Consider the following 23347-nt stretch of genomic DNA (forward strand, 5'->3'; position numbering starts at 1 on the left):
TTTTTCATAAGAAATAATAAGTGCAATATCTTCTGTTCATTTTCATGGTTAGCAAAAACGACAAAGGTAAATTATTAAACATATTTCTTGTCTAGCCAAAGATTCTCATTCTTGTATTTGAGCTGTTCGTTCTACTTTATTGCATAATTCTGAGTTTGTGGTATCTAGCTTCTTGGCAGCAGACACGATGTCATTAACACTCTACAGGATCAAGAAAAGGAGACGGTGAATCTTACTGATTTCAAATAAATAGCTAAGGAAACAGGAGATGAATCATACTCCATAAGTACCTGCATTTTTGTGTTTTGATTGAGTGTGTAAAGTCCCTCTTAGGAGCACTTGGTAGTTATAATGAGGGCCACTATAGAAATGTGTGATAGATAAGGATAGGGAAATGAAGACTGAAGTCTTGTCTTTTTAATAGACTTTGATGTATATAAGTATTGAAGGAGGTTTAGAACAGTGGGTGATGTCTGATGAGGTGTCACAGTTAGGCAGGTATAAATTAAGAGTGGATCATCAACACTAACTCTACATTTTTTTTGGAGTGAAGTTTAATATTTTTATATATAAACTCACACTTAAAATTTAAAGTAGTAACGCACATTTTCACATGGTATTGATTTAACAGGATACAAGTAGCTGGATTTATGGCTGTTTAAACAGTAGTTCATCTATGTGGTGAGTATAAAGGTTTCTTGTAATTTATTTAACTAGTTACTATAAGATCAATTTTGGGCATTCAGTCTTGTAACACAGAGCAATTTAGGAGGAAGAACTATAGGGATTTAAGAAGGATTACTGTTAAAAGTCATTGTTATCTGGTATAATGTATAATCAGCTTTCTTAATATTTAAATAAATTCAAAGCAATAATAAATGACCTAGTATTTAAAGAAAAAAGATAACTCTCTTAACTTTTATGGCAGTGTAACTTATTTTGTCCCTGACTTGTATGTAATATCACTTTAATAAGTCCTCTGTCATGGGACTGTATCCGTTGTATGCAAAGGATGGACTGAATGATCATCATCTTCCGTAACTACTACTATGAATTTATTGTCACTTGAGGACATTTAGGAATGGATGTGCTTGTTTTAGCAACTTTATTTTAGCAAATTAGATTGTCAGGTTTAATTGATACATTTTGGAATTTGTAATGAATTAATGCAAATTGAAACTATTTTTAGGGCCAGATTCACTAGCCTTTTAAAATCTGCTTTGTTGCACTCCAACTGCTCAGAGCTGTCTTAAAGCAAATTTAATCTACTGCTTGTGTTAGGGGAGTCCCCATTTGGCATAAGTGTAGTGGTCCTATGCCTCTGTGTTCTGTCCCAGAATAAGGGAGCATGGCCATGGTGCTTGTCTGACCACCTGGTACCCAGGTGTTATAATTGCCCTGCATTGGATTAGGAACCACTAAGGTGTCTTTATAACCCCTTTGCACACCCTCCAGATCTGCATCAAGCTCTGCCAGTACAGGGAGTTGGGGCCATGAAGTCTAATTAAATATAGTATCTTTTTTTAATTGTGAGTTAAGTCCAGTTAGTCAAACAGCACCATTTAAAGGGATCTGGAACAGGTTCATATGTGGTTGTGGATTCTCAATCACTGACTATTTATTTTTAAATAAAAATTGGATGGTCTTCTAAAAGATTTTCTCTAGGAATTAGTTTAAGAAATTTTTATGGCCTGTGTTATACAATAGGTCATACTAGATGATCACAGTGGTGCCTTCTGACCTTGGAATCTATTAATCTTGTTCTTAAAGTGCATCTTTTGAGAAATGTCTGGGATTTTGTTTAAAATATATATAGCTGACCTAAAGTAAATTCATTAACAGATAATCATTAATCCAGTACCCGCTTTGAACTGCCACCTGAAAGGTTTGCACCAATAGGCAAAGCTGATGTTGCTTATGATACACTTTTATAAGTTCCCTTAAGCTGTGAGAACAGTGGATGCTTTTACTTATTGTGCATTACTTCAGTACAAATGCAGATATCAGTTCATTAAATGTTTTCATTATGCTTCAAAAAGTTGAGGCTAATATAACACCCAGATCTTGTGAATGCAGTGATATTGATACCTATACAGCTCTGGCTGAAATCAGATTTGCAACATCTCTGCTGTTTGAGTTGTAAGTTACTTTAGATTGCTAAATTATAATGTGTGGTATATGGACAATCGTTCAGTTAACTATAGTTAAGGCTATGTTTTAGTCACTGGTACTTCTAGTAAAAGTCATGGACAGGTCACAGTAGTAAACAAAAATTCATGGCCCGTGACTTGTCCATGACTTTTACTATATATCCCTGACTAAAACTTGGGGAGGGACCCCTTGGGATGGCGGCCCAGGGGGTGCCACAGGTGCTGGGGAGGGGTGTATGGCCTGGGGGGGCACTGAGGACAGGGGCACCGCAGGTGCTGGGGACGGGGGTGTTGGTGGGGCTGGGGCATACTCCCTACCCAGCTCCTGGAAAGTGGCGACCCTAGTTCCATGTGCTGCCTCCGCTTTGCCCCAAGCCCCAGTTCTGCAGCTTCCATTGGCTGGAAACTGCGGTCAATGGGAGCTGCAGGGGCGGTGCCTGTGGGCGGAGGCAGTACGCGGAGCTAGGAGCTGAGGAAGGGGAGTTGCTGTTGCCCTTCTGGGGAGTGCCCTCCCCAGTTAAGCACCACTCATCTCCCCAACCCCGAGGCCCCCCACACCCACACTCCTGCTGCTGGGGGGTGAGATGGGGAGCTGAAACTGCCCCAGCAGTGGCCAGTGAACCTGGCTCAGGGGGTGTCGGAGCTGCTCAGGCAGCTCCAGTGACAGAATCCATGACTTTCGTGACAAACACGGAGCCTTAACTATAGTAGACTTAGATCTGTGTCCCGTTTTTAACCTTGTGCATTTCTATAGAGGTAGAGAGAGGCTGGTGCATTAATAATACACTATTACTGGCTAGCTCCTTTCATAATGAATATGTGCAATTTGTATAGTTGCACTTTAAAGTATTTTAACTTTTACAGCCTGGAAGGTTTTGATTTATCTTGGAAAGCTGAGTTACTGCCAACTGTTAAGGTAAATTGTACTATACGTTATTTTGCTTCAACAAACTGGGGTGAGCATTTATGTGAAGACGTTTTGTGTGGGTTTGTGAATAATTTAATACATTCACATATTGTATAGAATTGATATGATTTCTAAGCCAGGTTTCCTCTTGGGATATATGCTACTGGGGGAGTGGGAAACATCTTAATTAAAAATTCAGCTTCTTCCCCATTTTTGAGGGTATATGAAAGTGATGTTTATTCCATATCAGTGACTTGGTTGTCAGAAGTCCAGCAAGAAAGCTGAAGTTTTCAAAAGGCTAATTCATTGTTAAGCCTATAGAAAACTTAAAAGAACATGTTAGTTTACTAAAACTACACCAATAAAATTGTGTTTAAAAAATCATCTTGGGTTTATAATCAAAGGAAACAAATAGACTCTAAATTGTGTTTGAGTTGTTCTAGAATGCAGCTTGACTTCTCTGTTACTATTGGCAAAGTCAGTACCTTCTTCTGTCATTCTACTCTTGGGAGATTTCCCTTCACTCCCTTTCTTATAGCAGAAGGCTTAGCATGTATTTTACATCTTGTAGACTTTATAGTTCTCCTCTATTGGCAGACATTTTCTTTCACTTCTAAAGTTGATAGCAGTTTGTAGCCACATAAATAAAGACAGCAACAGGGTTCAAACAGACTGAATATTGTGTGATATGCGATTGTTAATGAAACTTCAGTGATGCGCATTCATTTTAGCAGGAGAATATTTAAGTTAATAATCCATGGGGAGTGACAGTACATGAACAGTGATAGTTATGGTAATCCATTTCTCAACTGCTGTCCAAATATATGCAATTTAAGGGTGTATCTCATCATAATTCCTTCAGCACCTACTGTATCTGTAATCTGTAACTGGAAGTGCATAATAAAATGTTTTACCTGTAGCTTTTTAATGGGAGCAGGATTGAGCCAATTCTAAAGAGTTGTGTACAGTATTTCAACATTGATATAAAACTTCAGTAGAGTATGTGATGTGGTGCACAGTGTAGTTCACTGTAGTACACAGCACTCTTTTAATGCAGGACACTTACATATAAACTGTGTTTTTTCCCCTTAATTGTAACTGGTATTATTTGTGAAGCTTACAATGATTACAAGTGTTCACATTTAGGTGTGAGTTTCTGTGATGTACCTTCAAGAGGCACAGCACAGAATCCGGTGCCGGCAGTGTGTGGGGTGTGATGGTAGCTCTAAGTCTCCTTTTGAGCACTCCCAATCATCTGTAGGGGCTGGAGCAGGCCCTGGCATAATTTAAACAGCCCTGGGAGCCTTTCTCAGTGTCAGCAACCTCCTGAGGCAGCCCCATGGCCTGCATTGCTTCTTAGAATCTCAGTAGTACTGTGGGCTCTGGCCCTGCCCTGGCATACCCCCTTAATACCAGGGCTTGCAAGTTTCTCACCTGGCCAGATATCAGGTTTTTAGGGCCCCTTACCCCACATAAAAGAGCTGAAGTAAGAGTGAGGCTCTCGCCTGAGGTTTTTAACTGAACCAAATTATACTTTTACTGTAAGTAATTTTTGTTTTCCTATTTTAGGTTGTAACTCTGAAACTCCAGGAATATCCATCTTTGTCGAATCTTGTAGTTTATGTACCAGCTATTAATGGCAATAAGGTAACAAAGATGAGACTTAAAAACACTTTATTCAGTATCTGTTAAAGACAACCGAATACTATATTTTTGTCATTATTGGTTGCAAGGAAAATGTATTAAATATGGAGAGTTGCACTAAATATCATTTACAAATTATAGTTCTGTCCTACAGTATGTGAGTCAAAGGTAGATTTTTCAACTAATTTAACATCTAGTCTACCGCAAGTAGCTATAATTCTAACGAGTTACAGATTGTATATTTACTCACAAAAAAGTATAGAACAGTGATTTTCGAACTGCTGCTTGCTTGTGGTTCTAGTCTCTTCTGTTTATCTGCTTATTTTTAAGACAGTTCAATATACATTAATACTTTCCTAGTACTATGTTTTCATGTAAGCAGCTGTACTAGCTGTGACAAAGATATTTTGTGATTGAGAATGTGATAGTAGGTGGTCTATATAATCATGAATAAGAAGGGAGATTGTTGCATAGAGAGACCATCTCTCTGTTAACTTATAACTTTCAAGCTATAAACAGCTTGAAAGCCACTTTTATAAAGGAAAGTGAGAAATACTGGTTTTAAGGTGAGGTGAGAGAATAGTTTTAAATGAACTAAATATATTTTATAGATTGTGGACCAGATTCTCAGCTCAGCTCAGTCCACTTGTGCCGCTCCAGGGGCACAAAGCATAAAGCTGGCATCACTGGCCCGCTAAATATTCTTCTTGTGTGTGGGAATCCTTGAGGACAGGCTGCCATATGCCACCCTCTTGAGCCCAGAGTAGGAGGCACTGACTTAGAGATACTAGCTCTCTGGCCATGCCGCAACACGTTGCAGCTGGGTGAAAATCGGAGCAAGCTACTCTAAAGCTCTTCTGGCTTGTGCTAGTGGCTGAACCAACGGCTGGCCAGCCAGCCACTGTAAATGAAGCATGGAAACATGACTTGCAGCAACCTTTGAACCTGGTCGTCTGCCTGGGGTTCTGAAGAGAGTATGGCCAGACTCAATACTCTAGTTTTATGTTCATTTCAGATCTATGCAATAAAATAATATGTCTATGTTGCAGTTTACTTTGGACTGTGAATTCTTTAAAGAGGATTCCCGAACAGTACAACTTCCTGTAACACACCTTTTTTCTTTTGGTAAGTATAATGCACTGCTCTTGCAAAACTTGAAAACTGCATTTGTTGGCATATTTTGAGTAATAAATTTGGCCTTAAAATACTAAAAGATTGATCTTTGGAGTGAAGTTCAAAGATAATTTCCTATTAAGCAAGCCTTATTTCACCCTCTTACTATTAGGGATTTCATAAATATTGTATATCGGGTGTACATATAAAGTATCTCAACTTCCAAGAAAAACCTTAGATGTAGTGGACTTTTCAAGCAAATCAGTCTCTAGTCCTTTACTTTTCTAGATTTACTAACTGGAAATAATATAGGGTTGTCATTTCTACAGGGCTTTCTTCAAGCAAAATTGTATTAAATTCAACTGGTCTAATTTACAATGTACAGCTCCAACACTTTGGCCAGGTAAAAATATTGAATTAAACAACATTGATATTAACTAACTAGTTCCTTTGGAAATGCAAGTGAATAAATGTTTCTTGTTATTTTGTTTTCTTTTGTTTAGATATACCAAGCTTTTAAAATCTACATTGAGAGCCACTGCCAACCACACAAAGGTAAATTTAATATTTTCCTGAAGTGCACATAAATGGTTGCAGAAAAATATATTTTTGACAGCTTTTTTCTGTTGTACATCTGCCTCCCAGCTCTCTCATGTTCCATACTGTAATGTGATTGCTATCAAGTTCTTTACTTTTTATATAATTTTTTTTGCTGTGAAAGTTGCCAGATTGAGTGCTCTGGAGACTGAAATCCTCTGTTCTATCCGATGAACAGATAAAATTATGGGCAGTGTCTGTACAAGCTTCCCAACCCTGTGAGGGTGCTTCACCTCTCTTTCTAGAAGGACCATTCGTAAAGCTGAGGGAGTAGTCTGGACTCCTTAACCATTCCATCCTTGGTGTCTCTGCAAAGAGAGGTGCCACTTATATTAGTGGGCTTTGGTTAGGTTGACACTGTCAGGATCTGGACTATGAGTTCTAGAGTCCTTGTATGGTAAGGGCTTTCAATTGCTATTAACTGAAGTAAAATCTGAATTGTTGACTTAGGGATGAGACGCTCTGTGTCTTATTACTGCTTTCCTGTACCATTTCGACCCTTCGGTTGGGTGTAGAAGATTTTTATGGCTTTTAAAAAATAACCCAAATCATCTTTGCATGGGTCTCAATCTGTTTACACACTTCTTTTAAACAAAAACTGAAAAAAATTCTGTTGTGAATACATGTTTCAAAATAAAAATCTATAATCTGTATCACTGTGTATGTGGGAGAGTGGTTCTAAATGAAAGTAATTAGCAAGGATTTTCTAGGTTCCTGAAGGAACCATGCACCACGGAAGATCTTGCAAGGACTACAAAACAGGCCATATCATATGCCCAACACTCGAAAAATCTATGATTGTGGCTGAAGGACACACAAAGATCTAGGCACACTGGGGTGCCTGTTAAGCTTTCCTACTCTGCTTATTGGAGGATGGTTGACACATTTCACTCTTAATAGATAGGTATAGATAGATAGATATATCTCAATCTCACACACACGGTATCCAAACTTTATACTGTCAACCAAATATGAACTCTCAATATATTATTATATGGCTTTCAATTTAGATTTCTTTCCATACAGATTGATATAGTCTATATTCTCCATTTATAGGCGCTTTTGCAGCAGCAGCAGCAGTAGACACACCAGCACTGCAGCTGCACGCTGCAAAGCGCGGCGCGCAGCGCGCCGCCAGTAGTCAGCCCCAGCGCAGCCAGCGCGCAGCGCCCCGCTCCCACGTCACAGGGGAGCAGGAGCTGGACAGCGCAGGGAGAGTTTTCTCCCCAGCGGGGGCTTTGACTACACTTAGCGCGCAAAAGCGCCGGGCGCGCGCTGCTGCGCAGCGCTTTGAAATGCAAGTGTAGCCAAAGTGTAGCCAAAGCTTTGTAAGACAAGACTTTGTAAGTCTTGTCTTACAAAGTATCGGTAGTGATTTTTAAAAGTGCAAATTGTAACAGTTGTTGCAGATATTTGAAATGTAAAAATAATCCAATAGTCGTGTTATCCACTGCGTTGAACTGTGAATGAACTACAGTAATTTTAATCTCATACAATAATGTTTCATAATTCATTTTTACTTCTATTCCTTTCCAGGAAGAAAAATGAATGTTTACAGACTCCACGTACCATGGTCACATGAAGACTCAATAACTGTCTCTAAGTAAGGAGTTTTGAGATTCTGTTTTTCCTTGTTATCTTTCAAAGTAGAGTTTACATCCCAGACATATTAGAAGAGAAAACTTTCTGGAACTAGATTTCAGTTTTAGACATTTGGGTTGCCTCTCTCTCCTTCTAAATGCCAGAGAGAGTTCAGATCTGTCCATGAGATTCAGGGGATTGGCTGCACCGCTTGCACCAGGTTCTCTAAATCCACAAGTGAAGACAGATGAGTAGTTCAGCGCTCTCCCTTTATACATTGCAAATTTTTGCCTGTAAAGCTGATTTAGGGGAAGCAACAAGCAAAATCTTTACTCCTCTCCCTTAAGGGGCCAACATTTCCAGTGCTGTTCTTTCTCTCTGTGTGCTCCCTCCTCTCCCATCAGTGTAGACAGGCCATATCGCTGCAGCAATCTGAAGTTTGAGATGTTCTATCTGTGCAGGAAAACCTCCCAGAAGCTGTAGAAGGGATGCTGACCTTCGCTCTGCCAGGAATGGAGGCTTGGGAGTCTGGGCAGCTTGTTATGGTGTGTCTGGATTGACACACACGTCCGTCCGTCCGTCCTTCCTTCCTCAGCCCTTGGGACTTGGCAAACTGGACCTTCCACACTGACAGCTCTTCAGTAGTAAATCTAAAATATCCCACAGTCTTGGTTCTGAACCACTTCTAAAGGGAAAAGCTTCCTGGTTCAATTGCATGTGCTTTAAGTGGATAATTGAGTCATTTGGTAAGGAATCTGGCATCTTACCAAATGACACAATTATCCACTTAAAGCACATGTAGTTCTCATGCACATGCAATTTCATTCTCTCCTTCTGCCTAAGAGGAAGATCTGGGGTATCTTGGACGATTTTCTCATTCCTTTCCAACTATATTTCAGAGGATGAGGAGTGAATACCAGGGCTCAGAACCCTGAGATAAAGCCTAAAATAGAACACCAGGCAAGGAGGAGACTCATTTCCTAAAAATGAGCACTGTCCCAAATCCTCCAAAAAGATAATCTGAACTAAAACAGTCAAAAGCCCGGGGCGGGGGAAGCCAGAAAAAAATTCAGTTCTTCATTTTCCACGATAACCCTGAGCCACAGAAGCTTGAAAGGATCTTTTCCCCTCTCGGATACTCTTTTAGTCCATGGAGATGAATATGGTGAAGAGGAAGACCAAGCTTTAAGCCAAGGCAAATATCGTTTTAGGGTGTGAGGGCAAGCCACGTGAAGGGGAGAGCAGATGGGCAACATAGAATTGTCCCTGATCCAAGTACACCTCTACCCTGGTATAACGCTGTCCTCGGGATCCAAAAAATCTTACCGCGTTACATTGAACATGCTTTGATCTGCTGGAGCACGCAACCTCCCCCCCCCAACGCTGCTTTACTGCGTTATATCTGAATTTGTGTTATATCGGGTCGTGTTATATCGGGGTAGAGGTGTATGTACTTGCCTAAGAGAGCATAAAAGTATAATTGTCATTAGGTTATTGCTAACCACTAAATACACCTCTACCCCGATATAATGCGGTCTGATATAATGCAAATTCAGATATAACGCGGCGCACTCGTGGGAGGAGGCAGAATGGAGGTGAGCTGGAACCACTCCCTGCTCCAGCTCATCTCTGGAGCGCCGTCATCACTCTGTTTCTCCCTCCCTCCTTCCAGGCTTGCCGGGCCAAACAGCTGATTGGCGTGGCAAGCCTGGAAGGGAGGGAGAAGCAGAGCAGCAGCGGTGCGCTCAGGGAGGAGGCGGAGGCAGAGCGTAGGTGAGCTGGGACAGGGAGCAATTCCTCTCCCTACCCTGATATAACGTGGCCTCATCTATAACATGGTGAGATTTTTTGGCTCCCGAGGACTGCGTTATATCGGGGTAGAGGTGTATTTAAAATAGTGTCTACAATTTATTCTAATGGTTCTCATAAATAACCAGCTGCTGTGGCCAACATCAAAACCTTGCTGGGTTTGAGGTTAGAACATAAAATGGGTTTGAAATAGGATTAATTGTAATACATTGCAAGTTACAGTTTAGATTTAATGTTTTGAAAATAGTCTTGCCTGTTCATTTCAGAGTTCTGAAGATTCTCACTTTCCCTTTTTTGCACATATTCATCCTCCTCAGCTCTTGAAGGCTCAAGCCCCAATCGACAGTTTACTTGCTGAGGACGGGATTGAATTTTTTGAGTCAGTCAGAGCCCATCACTCACTTAGCTCACGTAGGAGTGTTATGAGGCCTCCTCCCCTGTAGGATTGAGCTTGAAGTCTTCCTTTGTTAGTACCCTGGCCCGTGCCAGCTCAGAGAAAAAGAGACTTGACTGATGTTCTTCATGATCATATAAATCACCACCACTGTGCCATCAGGCTGGTCCTTGCTGTGATGCTTTTGTATGTTGCTAGTGTTTTGCAGCCACTTGTATTGAACATGCTAAAATATTTCTGTATCTTTTGATTATAACTAGAGCATTTACTAGTTGTTTTCCTTTCAGAGTTCCATCTTTTACTGAGATTTCTGCAAAACTGCATATTGCACAACCTGAAAATGACAGCACTGTTGCAGTATTAAATATTTATTCATCGTCAGATTGTCAATATGAAGTAAGTAACGGGTTATTTTCTTTACCATATATAATTTGTCTCTCTATCTGCATATTTTGAGGAATTTAATTTATTTCTTGCTCATCAAATCTAAAGGTGTTTAATATTCTCAATCACTTTTTATTTACGTAGTGCAGTTAAAAGTAGTTTGGAGCAGGTGAAGGGCTATTAAAGGTGGGCTGATGTCATCAAACAAATAAAACCTTTTAAAATGTTACTTGAGCTTTCCCTGTATGTCGGTGATATGATGTATATTTCAACTACCGATCTGCTGCTGATACAGAGGAATTTTTTTCTTTCAGAAACCAAAAGGTAAAATATAATGTTAATTTTCTATTTTTTGTGCTTAGCATTATTCAAAAGGTTCATCACTTGACAGTAATATATGACAAAATATTAAAGTTCTTTTTAATATGTGTGTTCAATTAGGTAACCATCAAGACCTCATTCTCACAAGTTCTTGGGCAAGTAAGGAAACCCTTTTAATGTTTAATTTTGTTTTGTGTATCACTAGTGTAAGTCTGTGGTTGGCCGTCTTGCTTAATGACAAACATAAATGAAAGCACATGTGACATTCTTGAGTACTGTGTCTCGAGTGAAGTAAGTCTGTCCGGTATCTGAGAAAATTATGTAGACTATAAAAGCAATATTTCAAAAGAGTGATGTATGGAACCCAAAGTTCTGCCAAAAATAGTGTTCGGATATTTTTTTTTTCTTTTAAATATATATGTTATTTTAAAACTTGCTGTTTTACTATACCCTTCTTGCATTCTCTCAAGATAGAGTGTGCGTGTGACTGTAAGATACCATCCAATGTTAGATTAAAGTATTTTTACTCAGCAAGACAACATACCAGGATAGATGTTGCCCTACATTTTTAAAGAATTATAAAAAGTATTCTTGCTTTCCTCAGATCTGTGTCGATTTTTTTTTTTTTGGTGTGTGGATGGGTTATAATATATTTTGCGTTGATTCCGTCATGGCAAGTTGTACTAAAAACAAACATTTTAAATTTTTAATAATAGTTAATGGTTAATAACAGAATTAGTAATTTGATTAGCTGTGACTACAAGGTGTTTCAACAAACCAAATTGAACCAGTTAGTGTGCAATATATAAACTGTTCGTATATCAGTAAGAACAGTGACTTGTTACATTTAAGACACTTTTTAATATTAACAATGTGTTTTTAGCACTAGCTTGGGTCACTTCCCTTCCTCCATTCCACTTACCACCCAGCTTTATAAACTCAGTAGGCAAAGATACAACAAATGATAAACATTAAGGGCTTGTCTTTACTGCATTGTCAGCTTGAGCTATAAATCAAGTTTTTCTCCCTGACTCCCATCTATGCACAAAAATCTTTAGGACAAGTTAAGTGGTGTTTTAAACTTGAGCTAGTTAACACGCTAGGGATGGGAATGGGTGAAGCTTGAGTGGAGTGCAGCGGGGATGCAGCAGCTCAAATTAAAACAATTCATCAGCTGCTTATCCAGTCACTCTGTGTACCTCAAGTGTTGTTTTGCAGTATGGTCACTCTCACTCTAATGAGAGCAGAGGTGGGTAAAGTACGGCCAGCAGGCCATATCCGGCCCGCGGGACCATCCTGCCCGGACCCTTGAGCTCCTGGCCGGGGAGGCTCTCCCCTAGCTCCTCCCCTGCTGTCCCCCCTCCCCTTCAGCCTCAGCTCGCCATACAGCCAGCACTCTGGGCGGCGGGGCTGCAAGCTCCTGCTGGGCAGCGCGGCAGCATGGCTGGCTCTGGCCACGTGGCATGGCTGCCAGTCCTGCTGTTTCTGAGCGGCATGGTAAGGCGACAGGGAGCAGGGAGGGCTGGATAGAGGGTGGGATCCTGGGGGAGACAGTTAGGGGCAGGGGGTCCCGGGAGGGGGCAGTCGGGATAAGGAGCAGGGGTGGTTGGATGGTTCAGGGATTCTGAGGGGGGCAGTCGGGGACCAGGAAGTGGGAGGGGGAGGATGGAGGTGGTGGCCAGGCTGTTTGGGGAGGCACAGCCTTCCCTACCCGGCCCGCCATACAGTTTCGGAACCCCGATGTGGCCCTCAGGCCAAAATGTTTCCCCCGCCCTGAACTAGTATAGTAACTCAAGCTAATTGTTGCCATGAAATCAAACCCTTTGTATTTACATGAGTGCAAAAGGGTTAGGGAAACATAAAAGGAATCTTTTGCCTACTTCAGACCTAACTGTCCCCCCGCCAAAAAGTAGGGCACAATCAGAGGACCCAGAAGGGTTCTGAACAGGTCTAGACAATATGGTTGCAGGAGAACCAACGAACATCAGAATCTTGTCTATGCCAGAGTTCCCACTATTAGACTTCAAATGGTGATAGCAACTGTGGGAGACTTTATAAGGAAGAGGCTAATGCAGATGAGGCTAAAATGTAGACTAGCAGCCAAACCGTTCTGAAGCTTCCAGAGGTGTTTGTACTTGAGTCAGGCACAATGCCTCCAGGAGCACCCGTTGGGACAGTGCACCTGTGCAGGACCCAGTGATGGGCTGTATCTTAATAGCATAATGGAGCATTGAACAAGAAAAATCTTGCACTACAGATCACTGGCACGTGCTAATGATGGACTTGCCACGTACGCAGAAATTCCTCAGTTCCAAGTGAGGGGTAAGACTCAATTATGCCAGTCCTCAATCACATATTTAGACTTAAACTTCTGAAAAGGGTGCTGCAGTGGTTGTTCTTCACCTTGCCTCCAGGTACTTATTTTGTCCATTTAAGACATGGAAATGTTGCTTGGTGGTGAACATAACTTATTCTAATGGCAAAAAAACCTCTAATTAGAGTCGTCATCTGTTTCTTCGGCAGTCATTGCCCTACAGGAAGGATGCATTTCCATGCTAGAGTCAGTAGAAATAGACAGGCCATCTGAAGCTTCATGGTACCAAAGTACCGGTAACTAGGAATGCTGTTCACAAACATCTCCAAAATGTATACATCAATCTAAAATATTTCCACCTTTCTAGCCTCCCTGAAGGTGTCTCCATGTTACGGTGTACATTTAAAAAAATTATTAGCTGTCATTTTAGGATATCAGTTACACAGATTTGGCAAAATAAAACAGCTTTGTGTCATGAAATACTGGTTTATTAGATAGTTAACATGGAGTCTTTGAATTATACTCTGCTGTTAGCCTAGTTTTTTACTAAATTCTGATGCTGTTAATGAAAAAGGAATAAAATATTCACTAAACAATCAGACATGTCCGTTTTGCTCACAGTTATTTCCTCTCTGTCACTTGTTATAAGTATTTTTATGTTTGTATACCAATTCTAACTAATGTCTAAAACTGTAATTTGAAAAGCTCCTTGGCTACATACTTCCTGGCACTGCAGACAAATGATTATCTCAAACTGATTTCTAAGTTTTGTTGATAAATATATTTGATTTTATCAGTGAAACATAATTCAGATGCAACGGTATTCCTTCCATGCTTATCCTGACTGCAGAATACTTTATCAGAACCGCATGTGATTTGGTATTTTATTTCTAAAACCAAACACAATCAGGTGGCCATCCAGGAGTATGGTTCGTGGATATTTATCAAGTATAACTTTTATTGCTAATGGGAGTTACTGAAGCATACACATCAAGGGGAAACCAGAACCTGAACCTCATGAAAACAATTTAATTATTGTTCCATGAGGTAACTCATATTAATCTTTTAATCCTTTTTGGCATGCTCAAGTTAACTGTATAACATCCTTGTTTTCTAGGTAATAAGGTTTCATGGTGGTTCCCTTCCTGTGTATGTTATTTCTAATATGCTTCTTGCATATGGAGGACAATTAAGCGCCTTAATTTCAACAGGTAATATAGTGTAAAAAGATTTGTTAGCCATACTTTTTTTTTTTTGGTATAGTAATCATATCTTCATACAGTGTGAATTTAGAAACCACCATATTAATATTCTCCGCATATGGACACATGACTGTAGTTTTTCTTGTGGTTTATGATCTAAGAATTAAGAGTTTTCTTCTTTTAAGAGTTGGGCCATGATATCAAACAAACAAACAAAAAGGAGCACAGTGTTTTTCCCCATTAGTGTCCTCCTCTAGTGACATTTTGCCCTTGTCAGAAGTTTAAGGGAAAAAAAATAGTTATGGGGTAGAACTTACTTTGAAAGACTTAAAAATAAACTGAAATGTGTGCAGGAAACTGGTAATCTCTTGTCACTAAAAGCATCTTCATTCAAGCTCAGGTCATGTTAGTATTGCTCACATACTTTTTTTTATCGTGTCTATCTAGCTAAAACTGTTGTCCCATGCCCTCTGTTTCTGAGCAATCAACTGATTAATAAGGATTTTGAACAAGAGCCTTGTTATTGTACAGTAATAGTCTTAGTACGTTATCATTCTTATTTTCACTTTTGAAGCTTTGTGTTTAATTTCACTTTCTGTTTTTGTGCTTTTGTTTTGAACTTTGTGGCAAGGTCTGAATTGTGTCTTTATAATATTTTTTTTTTCTAGGCCACTGTTCGGATTTTGTTCCTGCACTGGCTAGAGCAGCCAGACCCTACAAAGTGGACCCTTTTGTGAATGTTGTTAAATTTCTGTTGGGGTAGGTTATTTCTGTTACTTGTTTTAATTTTGTGTAGCAGTTTCCAAAGTGTAGAAGTTTTATTTATACGTTTTTTAAAAACAAAGTAGTATTTTATTTTCTTTGTGATCCTTTGATTCAGAGGCATCTTTTGCCATGTGATGTTGTTCTGATTAAAAGGCTGTAGTGTCAGGAATAATTATGTATATTTTGTTGAAACAGTGACCACAAAAGACAACTAATGTTTCTTTCATATTTTGGCAGGTTTAACTGGTTTAAAGATATATGGAATGTATTATTTTTGCCAGAGTTGGATGCTGTTTTACTGAATAAGCAGGATATGTGGTTCCCCCTTGTGTCCCTGATTCTATTTCTTTTTGGGACAGGAATTGCCTACTGGGGTGGCATACTCTTCTCTTCATCTCTAAGGCTCTTGTCTTCATTGTGGTTATCTTTGACAAGGTAAAGCAGCATAATACTTATCTTCCTACAGATGACTGCAATTATAATAAGTAAATCAGAGAAAAGTAGCAGTTGTAAGATTGGGAATACTTGGGTGGATGAGATCCTACAATATAGTTACAATAAACTCCTTTTTATTGATCATCAGGATTTGCCACCACCAAATACAAAAGCAATATAAGGGGCCAGATTGTGGCCTGTACTACACCCCCAGGTAATGGGACATTAAGGGGCCCCCTTTCTTGTGCTGGCTTCCTATATTGCCATTTTGGTTTGGGAAAACTGGGAAGACGACAGTGACAGAGTCACCATCTCCTTCCCAGACTGCTCCAGGGGCAGCACAATAACATGCACCCTTGCCCAGGGCAAGCCATAAACTCATCATCTGTTGTTAGTGTCTGATACCCTGAATTACAGAACACTGAGGACTCTGTACAATAAGAATTGTACAGAGACACATTTCAGTGTACAGAAAACATGTATTTTACAGGTATATCTGAAAACACTTAAATGTTCAATTTTTATTTATATGTACAGACTATTAAAATATAAGAAGCCTAACGACTTTTTTGAAAGAACGGAACACTACATTTGCCAAATTAGATTATATATTTAATCATATTTTAATAGTTTGGCTGTTTTCACATAGAAATTAATTTAGTGTTTTAGCTCCAGAAACTCAATGTCTCTACTCTCTGAGCAAAGAGCTGATCCACCAGATGAACCTTTTCTACACATTTGCACTTTTGACATTCCATCAAGTAGGTGTCAATAATGCATATAGTGCACACACAACCTGTCACATTTCAGCTGAGATACCCTTATCACTGCTGAAAGCTAATAGAATTTAGCTGAAGTGATAAAGCTGTAACTTTTCAGTTTGAGGATATTTTTATTAAAATCCTGCTATGAATAGATTTCTCTTATAGGTGCCCAATTCTTGTTCTGTGTTGACTGAACAACGTGACTGCATGCTAACTCCGAGAACACTCAGGGTAGGGTAAAGAAATTTAATACTCATGCTCCACAGTTTGCATTGGCTGCCAGTAAATCAATAGATTTCATTCAGAGTTTTGTTGATTTTTTTATTTTATTTTATTTTATTTTTTTAAAGACTGGAGTAGTCTAGTCCTGAAATTTGTGATTGACTATATCTTTCCATGAATCCCTAGAAGGCAATTGAGAGTCGCAGTCTATACTTAAGTGGTGTGCTAAGGCCAGGAGCAGTGGATTTGTGTGTCGGGGCCCTTCTGTAGAATTCTTTCTCAAATACTGTCGGCCAGGGTCCCTGTGTAGCTGTCTTCGCTATTTGGACCTAAACCTTTTCATTTGGAGCAGTCCATATTTTACAGACTCCTTTCCTGTTTAGATTATAATTTTTGCCCACATTGAGTTGAATGGGTGGTTTCTAGATCACTAGTACCAATGTTATTTTAATTAATGTTTTGAAAGAAGTATGATGTCTTGGATGCCTCTAATGGGTGCATTACGGCACAAAGTAAAAATGATAAATGTCCCTTTAGTCAGAATGCTGCTACTTGGAGAAAAGTGTAGAAGTCCTGTCATCTTAATCCTCCAACACAGCCATCCAATCCATGATCTCTAGCTGTCTTGGCTCCTCTTGTTGTTTGAAATTCCTGTCCATTTGGGCATCCTTCCCCCATTCCCCCAATAGACTTCAGATGCTGTTCGGGTTCCTCCTCCGTCTTTTCCAGAATACAAACCTGTTTTCACATTGTGAATACTTTATCTATCCTCCTGATCTGAATCCGTACTGCACATCTTCCATATCAGACTACCTTGGTTCAACTGGAAAACTTTCTCAGTGGATGTTTCTTCCATTCAGTCATGTCCTTGTCTCATGTTTAAGTATAACATAATAGAATGTCTCTTCTTTTATTTTATTTTTTTAAGAACTAACCTGTTTGCTGTCTTTCTGGTCATTGCGAACATTTAAGTTGTTGAATTCTTGCCTTGTTTCACCCATTCTATGCCTCAATTCCACTCAGACCAAACATTTTTCTTATTAGGAAATAACATCATGAGTTCTAACTTCAGCTGGTACCTCAAAGTTCAAGATGAACTATTGATATCTAGCATCTTCTTTTGATCCTCAGAAAATCATTGAGCTTCTTCAGCAACATCCAGTTTTACCAGTTAGCACAATGTGTTCAGTTGCATATCATTTCACAGCTTAGTCAGCCCAGATAGCTTTTGTTTCTATTTTCAGTTTTTCTTCTAAAGTTACTATTCTGAAATATTTTTAACATCAGAATGCCCACTGTATTTCCACAAAGAACATACTTTTCATTAGGATTTTCATTTTTCCACTCACTCATTTTGTTGCTGAAATACCTCCTCTGAGCTGGTTTTTGTAATCTCAAAAACTAATTCTTGACTCTTGGTAATGTCAACTGAATGTCCAAAGAATTGGGATATCTGCTCCTGTCTTTCTGAGACTTTGAGCAGGAAATAATATCTATTTGAGGAAAAATGTGTGTCACAATGTGAATTTTTTTTTAGCACTCTGTTATGGCTTCTGTATTGTCATATAACATTACATTTCATTAACACTGCTAATAAAAAGCACCATTGTGTATTGATCTAGTACTACAATAATAATAAGCAGATAGAATCAGAAATGTATTGGACTGGAAAGGACCTCAAGAGGTCATCTAGTCTAGCCCCTGCACTAGGTCATCCTTGACAGAAGTTTGTCAACCTGTTTGTTAAAATTCAAATGACAGGATTCCAGAACCTCCCTTGAAACCTATTTCAGTGCTTTTTCACAATTACATCTTCGTGTTGGTTCGTATTCAATTCATGATCCACTATAACTGCCAGATCCTTTTCCGCAGGACTTCAGCTTGGCCAGTTATTGGCTTCTCCTTGGGTAAACATGAAGATGTAATGATTGATGCAAAACCTAGGCCAGTGTTTTAAAATATTTGATTTTCATGCACACAAGAAGTCAGATTATGAACTATTTATTACATATAGTCTCAGACACTTAAGAGGCCATGAGTTTATTAACTCAAATACCTGACATTCTTGAAGAAATGGAAGTATGAGGTAACAAACTGACAGCTGAAGAGTATTTCAGGCACCGTAATTTGCATGTAATTTGATTGGTTAACAATGTTCTAAACTTGCTTATGGGCCTCTGAGAAGGTAAGCAGTAACTAGTTCAGGGTTTCTCAAACTGGGGGTTGGGACCCCTCACGGGGTCACAAGGCTCTTACATGGGGGTCACGAGCTGTCAGCCTCCACCCCAAACGCCGCTTTGCCTCCAGCATTTATAATGGTGTTAAATATATAAAAAGTGTTTTTAATGTATAAGGGGGGAGGGGTCGCACTCAGAGGCTTCCTATGTCAAAGGGGTCACCAGTACAAAAGTTTGAAAATCACTGAGCTAGTTCCCAACTTATTACATAATTGATTTAAGTTATTCTTGAACCAGAAACATTTTTTCCTTCTATGTAATTGTGGATTTTTGTCTCAGAACTCTAACAGATAGTAATTTTGTCATTGTAGACCCTCTGGACTTCCTAAAGACAGCAAGTTGATGACACCAAGAAGAGCATTTATGGCCATTCTTCTGGTTTTTGTTAGTTGTACCACTTGTGGGGCATTTGCTATATTAATTATCTATCTACACTACATGTTCAAGGTATTAAAACAATAAATAATTGAGTCAATATCTGAATTAAACTCTTCAGGTATTTTAATAGTAGATGAATACCAAAGGGAAAATATAGAACAGTTTATCCTTTTCAGGATTTTAAAAATGCTCTAATATACTTATTTGCAGAAACCTTTAAAATCCATACTTATCTGCTGTGCTTCGTAATCCAATGATACTTTTTAATTCTTTTACTCATCTGAGCATGTCCTCCTGAAGGAACTACAAACTTAATCTGTGTGTCTCTATTGTAAAGTGATATCGTGCACAGGTGTCTAATGGGGTGAGTCTACTTTTCAAACCCAGGTTATAAAACCAAGGGCCTGATCTTGCCCCTTTATGGAAATTTTATTAATGGGAAGAGACCTTGATAGGAGGAAAATTCTGCAAACATTCCATCACTGAATTTTCCCAAATTTTTTCTGGGGTAGGGAAAGAGGGGACGTGTGCGTGCACACTGTCAAATGAGTAGCAGTTTGGTCTCCAAACTACCGGTATTCTCTGTGGTCCACAGGAGGGCTACGGCCATCTGCATGTTACCTCCATGCTGACACCCCTTCAACACACGCACACCTTTTTGACTGCAGCAGATTCTCTGAAAATAGGCATCTCTTGTGTATTTTTTTGAGGGATTCTGAGGAAGGCGAAATGGAATGAAAGGAATGTCAAACTTGGTGGAAAAAACAGAGAAGCTAATACACCCTCCATTCTGAGAACAGGAAAAGGTGTCATAGGACATTTCTGGGGAAGTCCTTTTCATTACAGCTTCAGTTAAGCTATGCTACCAAGGAGCCAAAATATCAGGACAGAAGACTCTAGAGCCAGCACACTGGGTTTTTTTTTATTTAGGCACTGCAGCTGTTGTGTGTAGAACCTATGTAAAAAAATAAACATGTCTGTCTTCTCACAGGTTATCAAACTACATTCGAATGTAAGAATAGAGCAAAATGTTCTTAATATGGTAAGTCTATTTAATACTACAGATGATAGAAAACAATCAGCACCCTTGTATGGGGTTATGTGTTTATCATGTCTCAACAATGTCTGGTGGTAAGCAACATTGACAGCTGTGATTTACCCAGACTTGGTAACTTAGAAAGGAAATAAGTTTAGTCAGTGGTTTGGTGACTAGAGGGGTCTAGAACTAGCACTAGAGGTAATGGCTTCTTTGGTTCATTGGAGTAGAAGAGGAAAACGCAGACTCCTGAGTAGCCTGTGTCAGCACTGATGTCTATTTTATTCTCTCATTCTGAGAGAATCACTGAGGTTATAACCTGAGATTTGATGCTATTGGTAAGAAGTCTTTAATCTTAGGATAGGAAGTAACAGTAATTATTTGTCTAGCTAATTATTTTGGCATTTTCCTGAGTGTAATTTTCCTTTTGTGTTCCCTGTATATAATAGGGAGAAAATGTTCTTTCTTGTGTCTAATTGTATAGGCAGGTAATAACCTGTGCTCTACATATAAATACTTAGCTCAGGAATTAACCATGGTAGGATACAAGAGGAGAGGTAGTAGGACTTAATTAATAAGGACTTGCGCGGAGGGGAGCGGGGAGATATTGACTAAAATTCTGTTGGCCAGGAAGCTGTTAAGAATGAATGAAAAACTCAATATTAGACTAGTTTCATGCATGGGAACATTTAGAATATTTTCTGCTTCTTTCTCCCATTACTTAACAATAGCATCTAGGGGGTATGTATATTAATATATGTGCTCAGAATTGCTATCCATCACTTTCCAAATTTAGAATTATATGCCAGGGAAATGAAATAAAATACATCTTTAATTCACTAACCTAAAAGTTGTAACTTTTTCTTGCTTTTTTTTCTAATTTTTTTCTCCTGTCTTATTTCTTTCCTTCTATCTCTAATTCATTCTATCCATCTCCGTAACATTCCCATTTGTCTTCTCTTTTCTTTCATTAGTCTCTTTGAAAATCAGCATCCCCTTTCTTTATCTTTCATCTTTCACTCCTGCTGCCTGTCTCCAACCCTGCTTATGGTATCTTCCTCCTTTCTCTCTGCATTCTCATCTCTGATCTTCACGTAGATTCTTTACTGTCCCCTGTATTCTGTTCTTCTTTTTTTTTTTCCTGTCCTTCCTCCAGAAGCTCCCTGAGGTACCTCCACTCCCCATCCTTGTTCTCATTCCTTCTTGGAGTCCTGAAACCATTGCTCTAAAAGGAGAGACTGGTTGAATTAGAAGCTTTAAAAGATGAATATTTCTTTTAAAAATGGCTTTTTTTCAGGAAATCCAAGACGGTGGTCCTTTAACCTTGGCTAGATCTGGGTATATTGCAAATCTGTTTATCTTCCTAGATCAGATATGGCACATTGCTATTATGTTAATGGGGTTCTTTATGTTAATTTTAGGGCTGTTAATAGCACGAGTTAACCTCAACTAATCAACTAAAAAAAATTAATCGTGATTAATTGCAGTTTTAATCGCACTGTTAAGCAATAGAATACCAAGTGACATTTATTAAATATTTTTCGATTTTTTTCTACATTTTCAAATATTGATTTCAATTACAACACAGAACACAAAGTATACAGTGTTCACTTTATATTATTATTTTTATTACTAATATTTGCACTCAAAAATGATAGAAGAAATAATATTTTTCAGTTCACTTCATACAAGTACTGTAATGCACTCTCTTTATTGTGAAAGTGCAACTTACAAATGTAGTTTTGGGGGTTTTTTTGTTACATAGCTGCACTCAAACAAAACAATGTAAAACTGTAGGGCCTACGAGTCCACTCAGTCCTACTTCTTCAGCCAATTGCGAATACAAACAAGTTTGTTTACATTTATGGGACATAATGCTGTCTACTTCTTATTTACAATGTCACCTGAAAGTGAGAACAGGCGTTTTCCCTTTTGTAGCTGGCATTTCAAGGTATTTACGTGCCAGATCTGCTAAACATTTATATAACCCTTCATGCTTTGGCCACCATTCCAGAGGACATTCTTCCATGCTGATGACACTCGTTTAAAAAAAAATGCATTAATTAAATTTTGTGACTGAACTCCTTGGGGGACAATTGTATGTCTCCTGCTCTGTTTTACCCACATTCTGCCATATATTTCATGTTATAGGAGTCTCAGATGATGACCCAGCACATGTTTGTTTTTAAGAACACTTTCACTGCAGATCTGACAAAATGCAAAAAAGGTACCAGTGTGAGATTTCTAAAGACAGCTACAGCACTCGACCCAAGGTTTAAGAATCTGAAGTGCCTTCCAAAATCTGAGAGGGACGAGGTGTGGAGCTTGGTTTCAGAAGTCTTAAAAGAGCAACACTTGGATGTGGAAACTACAGAACCTGAACCACCAAAAAAGAAAATCAACCTTCTGCAGGTGGCATCTGACTCAGATGATGAAAATGAACATGCTTCAGTCCGCACTGCTTTGGATCGTTATTGAGCAGAACCTGTCATCAGCATGGATGCCTGTCTTCTGGAATGCTGGTTGAAGCATGAAGGGACATATGAATCTTTAGAGCATTTGGCACATAAATATCTTGTGACGCCAGCTACAACAGTGCCATGTGAATGCCTGTTCTCACTTTCAGGTGACGTGACCAAGAAGCAGGCAGCATTATCTCCTGCAAATGTAAACAAACTTGTTTGTCCGAGCAATTGGCTGAACAAGAAGTAGGACTGAGTGGACTTGTAGTGTCTAAAGTTTTACATTGTTTTAATTTTGAATGCAGGTTTTTTACATAATTCTACATTTGTAAATTCAACTTTCATGATAAAGAGATTGCACTACAGTAGTTGCAATCGGGGAATTGAAAAATACTATTTCTTTTGGTTTTTTCAAGCACAAATATTTGTAATAAAAATAAATATAAAGTGAGCACTGTACACTTCGTATTCTGTGTTGTAACTGAAATCAATATATTTGAATATATAGAAAACATCAAAAATATTTAAATAAATGGTATTCTATTAACAGTGCCATTAACTGCAATTAATTTTTTTAAATGCTTGATAGCCCTAGTTAATTTTATTAGTCTTATCTACTCTACCAATATTTT

General features: G+C 38.9%; 1 protein-coding gene across 4 annotated transcripts in view; it reads left to right on the top strand.

The window, feature by feature from the left end:
• The window catches only part of PGAP1 (post-GPI attachment to proteins inositol deacylase 1), a 57293-nt gene that overhangs the window by 28227 nt on the left and 5719 nt on the right, over positions 1–23347 (top strand). For 2 of the 4 annotated variants that reach the window (XM_039494048.1, XM_039494050.1), the window contains 14 exons: positions 632–681; positions 3015–3066; positions 4627–4704; positions 5751–5826; positions 6144–6217; positions 6318–6369; positions 7948–8014; positions 10483–10591; positions 11021–11059; positions 14332–14425; positions 15085–15175; positions 15419–15616; positions 19151–19286; positions 20209–20259. In XM_039494048.1, coding sequence (XP_039349982.1) covers positions 632–681; positions 3015–3066; positions 4627–4704; positions 5751–5826; positions 6144–6217; positions 6318–6369; positions 7948–8014; positions 10483–10591; positions 11021–11059; positions 14332–14425; positions 15085–15175; positions 15419–15616; positions 19151–19286; positions 20209–20259 — 1167 coding nt within the window. Of the gene's footprint in view, positions 1–631; positions 682–3014; positions 3067–4626; positions 4705–5750; positions 5827–6143; positions 6218–6317; positions 6370–7947; positions 8015–10482; positions 10592–11020; positions 11060–14331; positions 14426–15084; positions 15176–15418; positions 15617–19150; positions 19287–20208; positions 20260–23347 lie in introns of those variants that run through there. The other 2 variants (XR_005586075.1, XM_039494049.1) reach the window with 2 other exon arrangements.

The sequence above is a fragment of the Mauremys reevesii genome, linkage group 11 (genome assembly GCF_016161935.1).
Source record: "Mauremys reevesii isolate NIE-2019 linkage group 11, ASM1616193v1, whole genome shotgun sequence".
NCBI lineage: Eukaryota > Metazoa > Chordata > Testudines > Geoemydidae > Mauremys > Mauremys reevesii.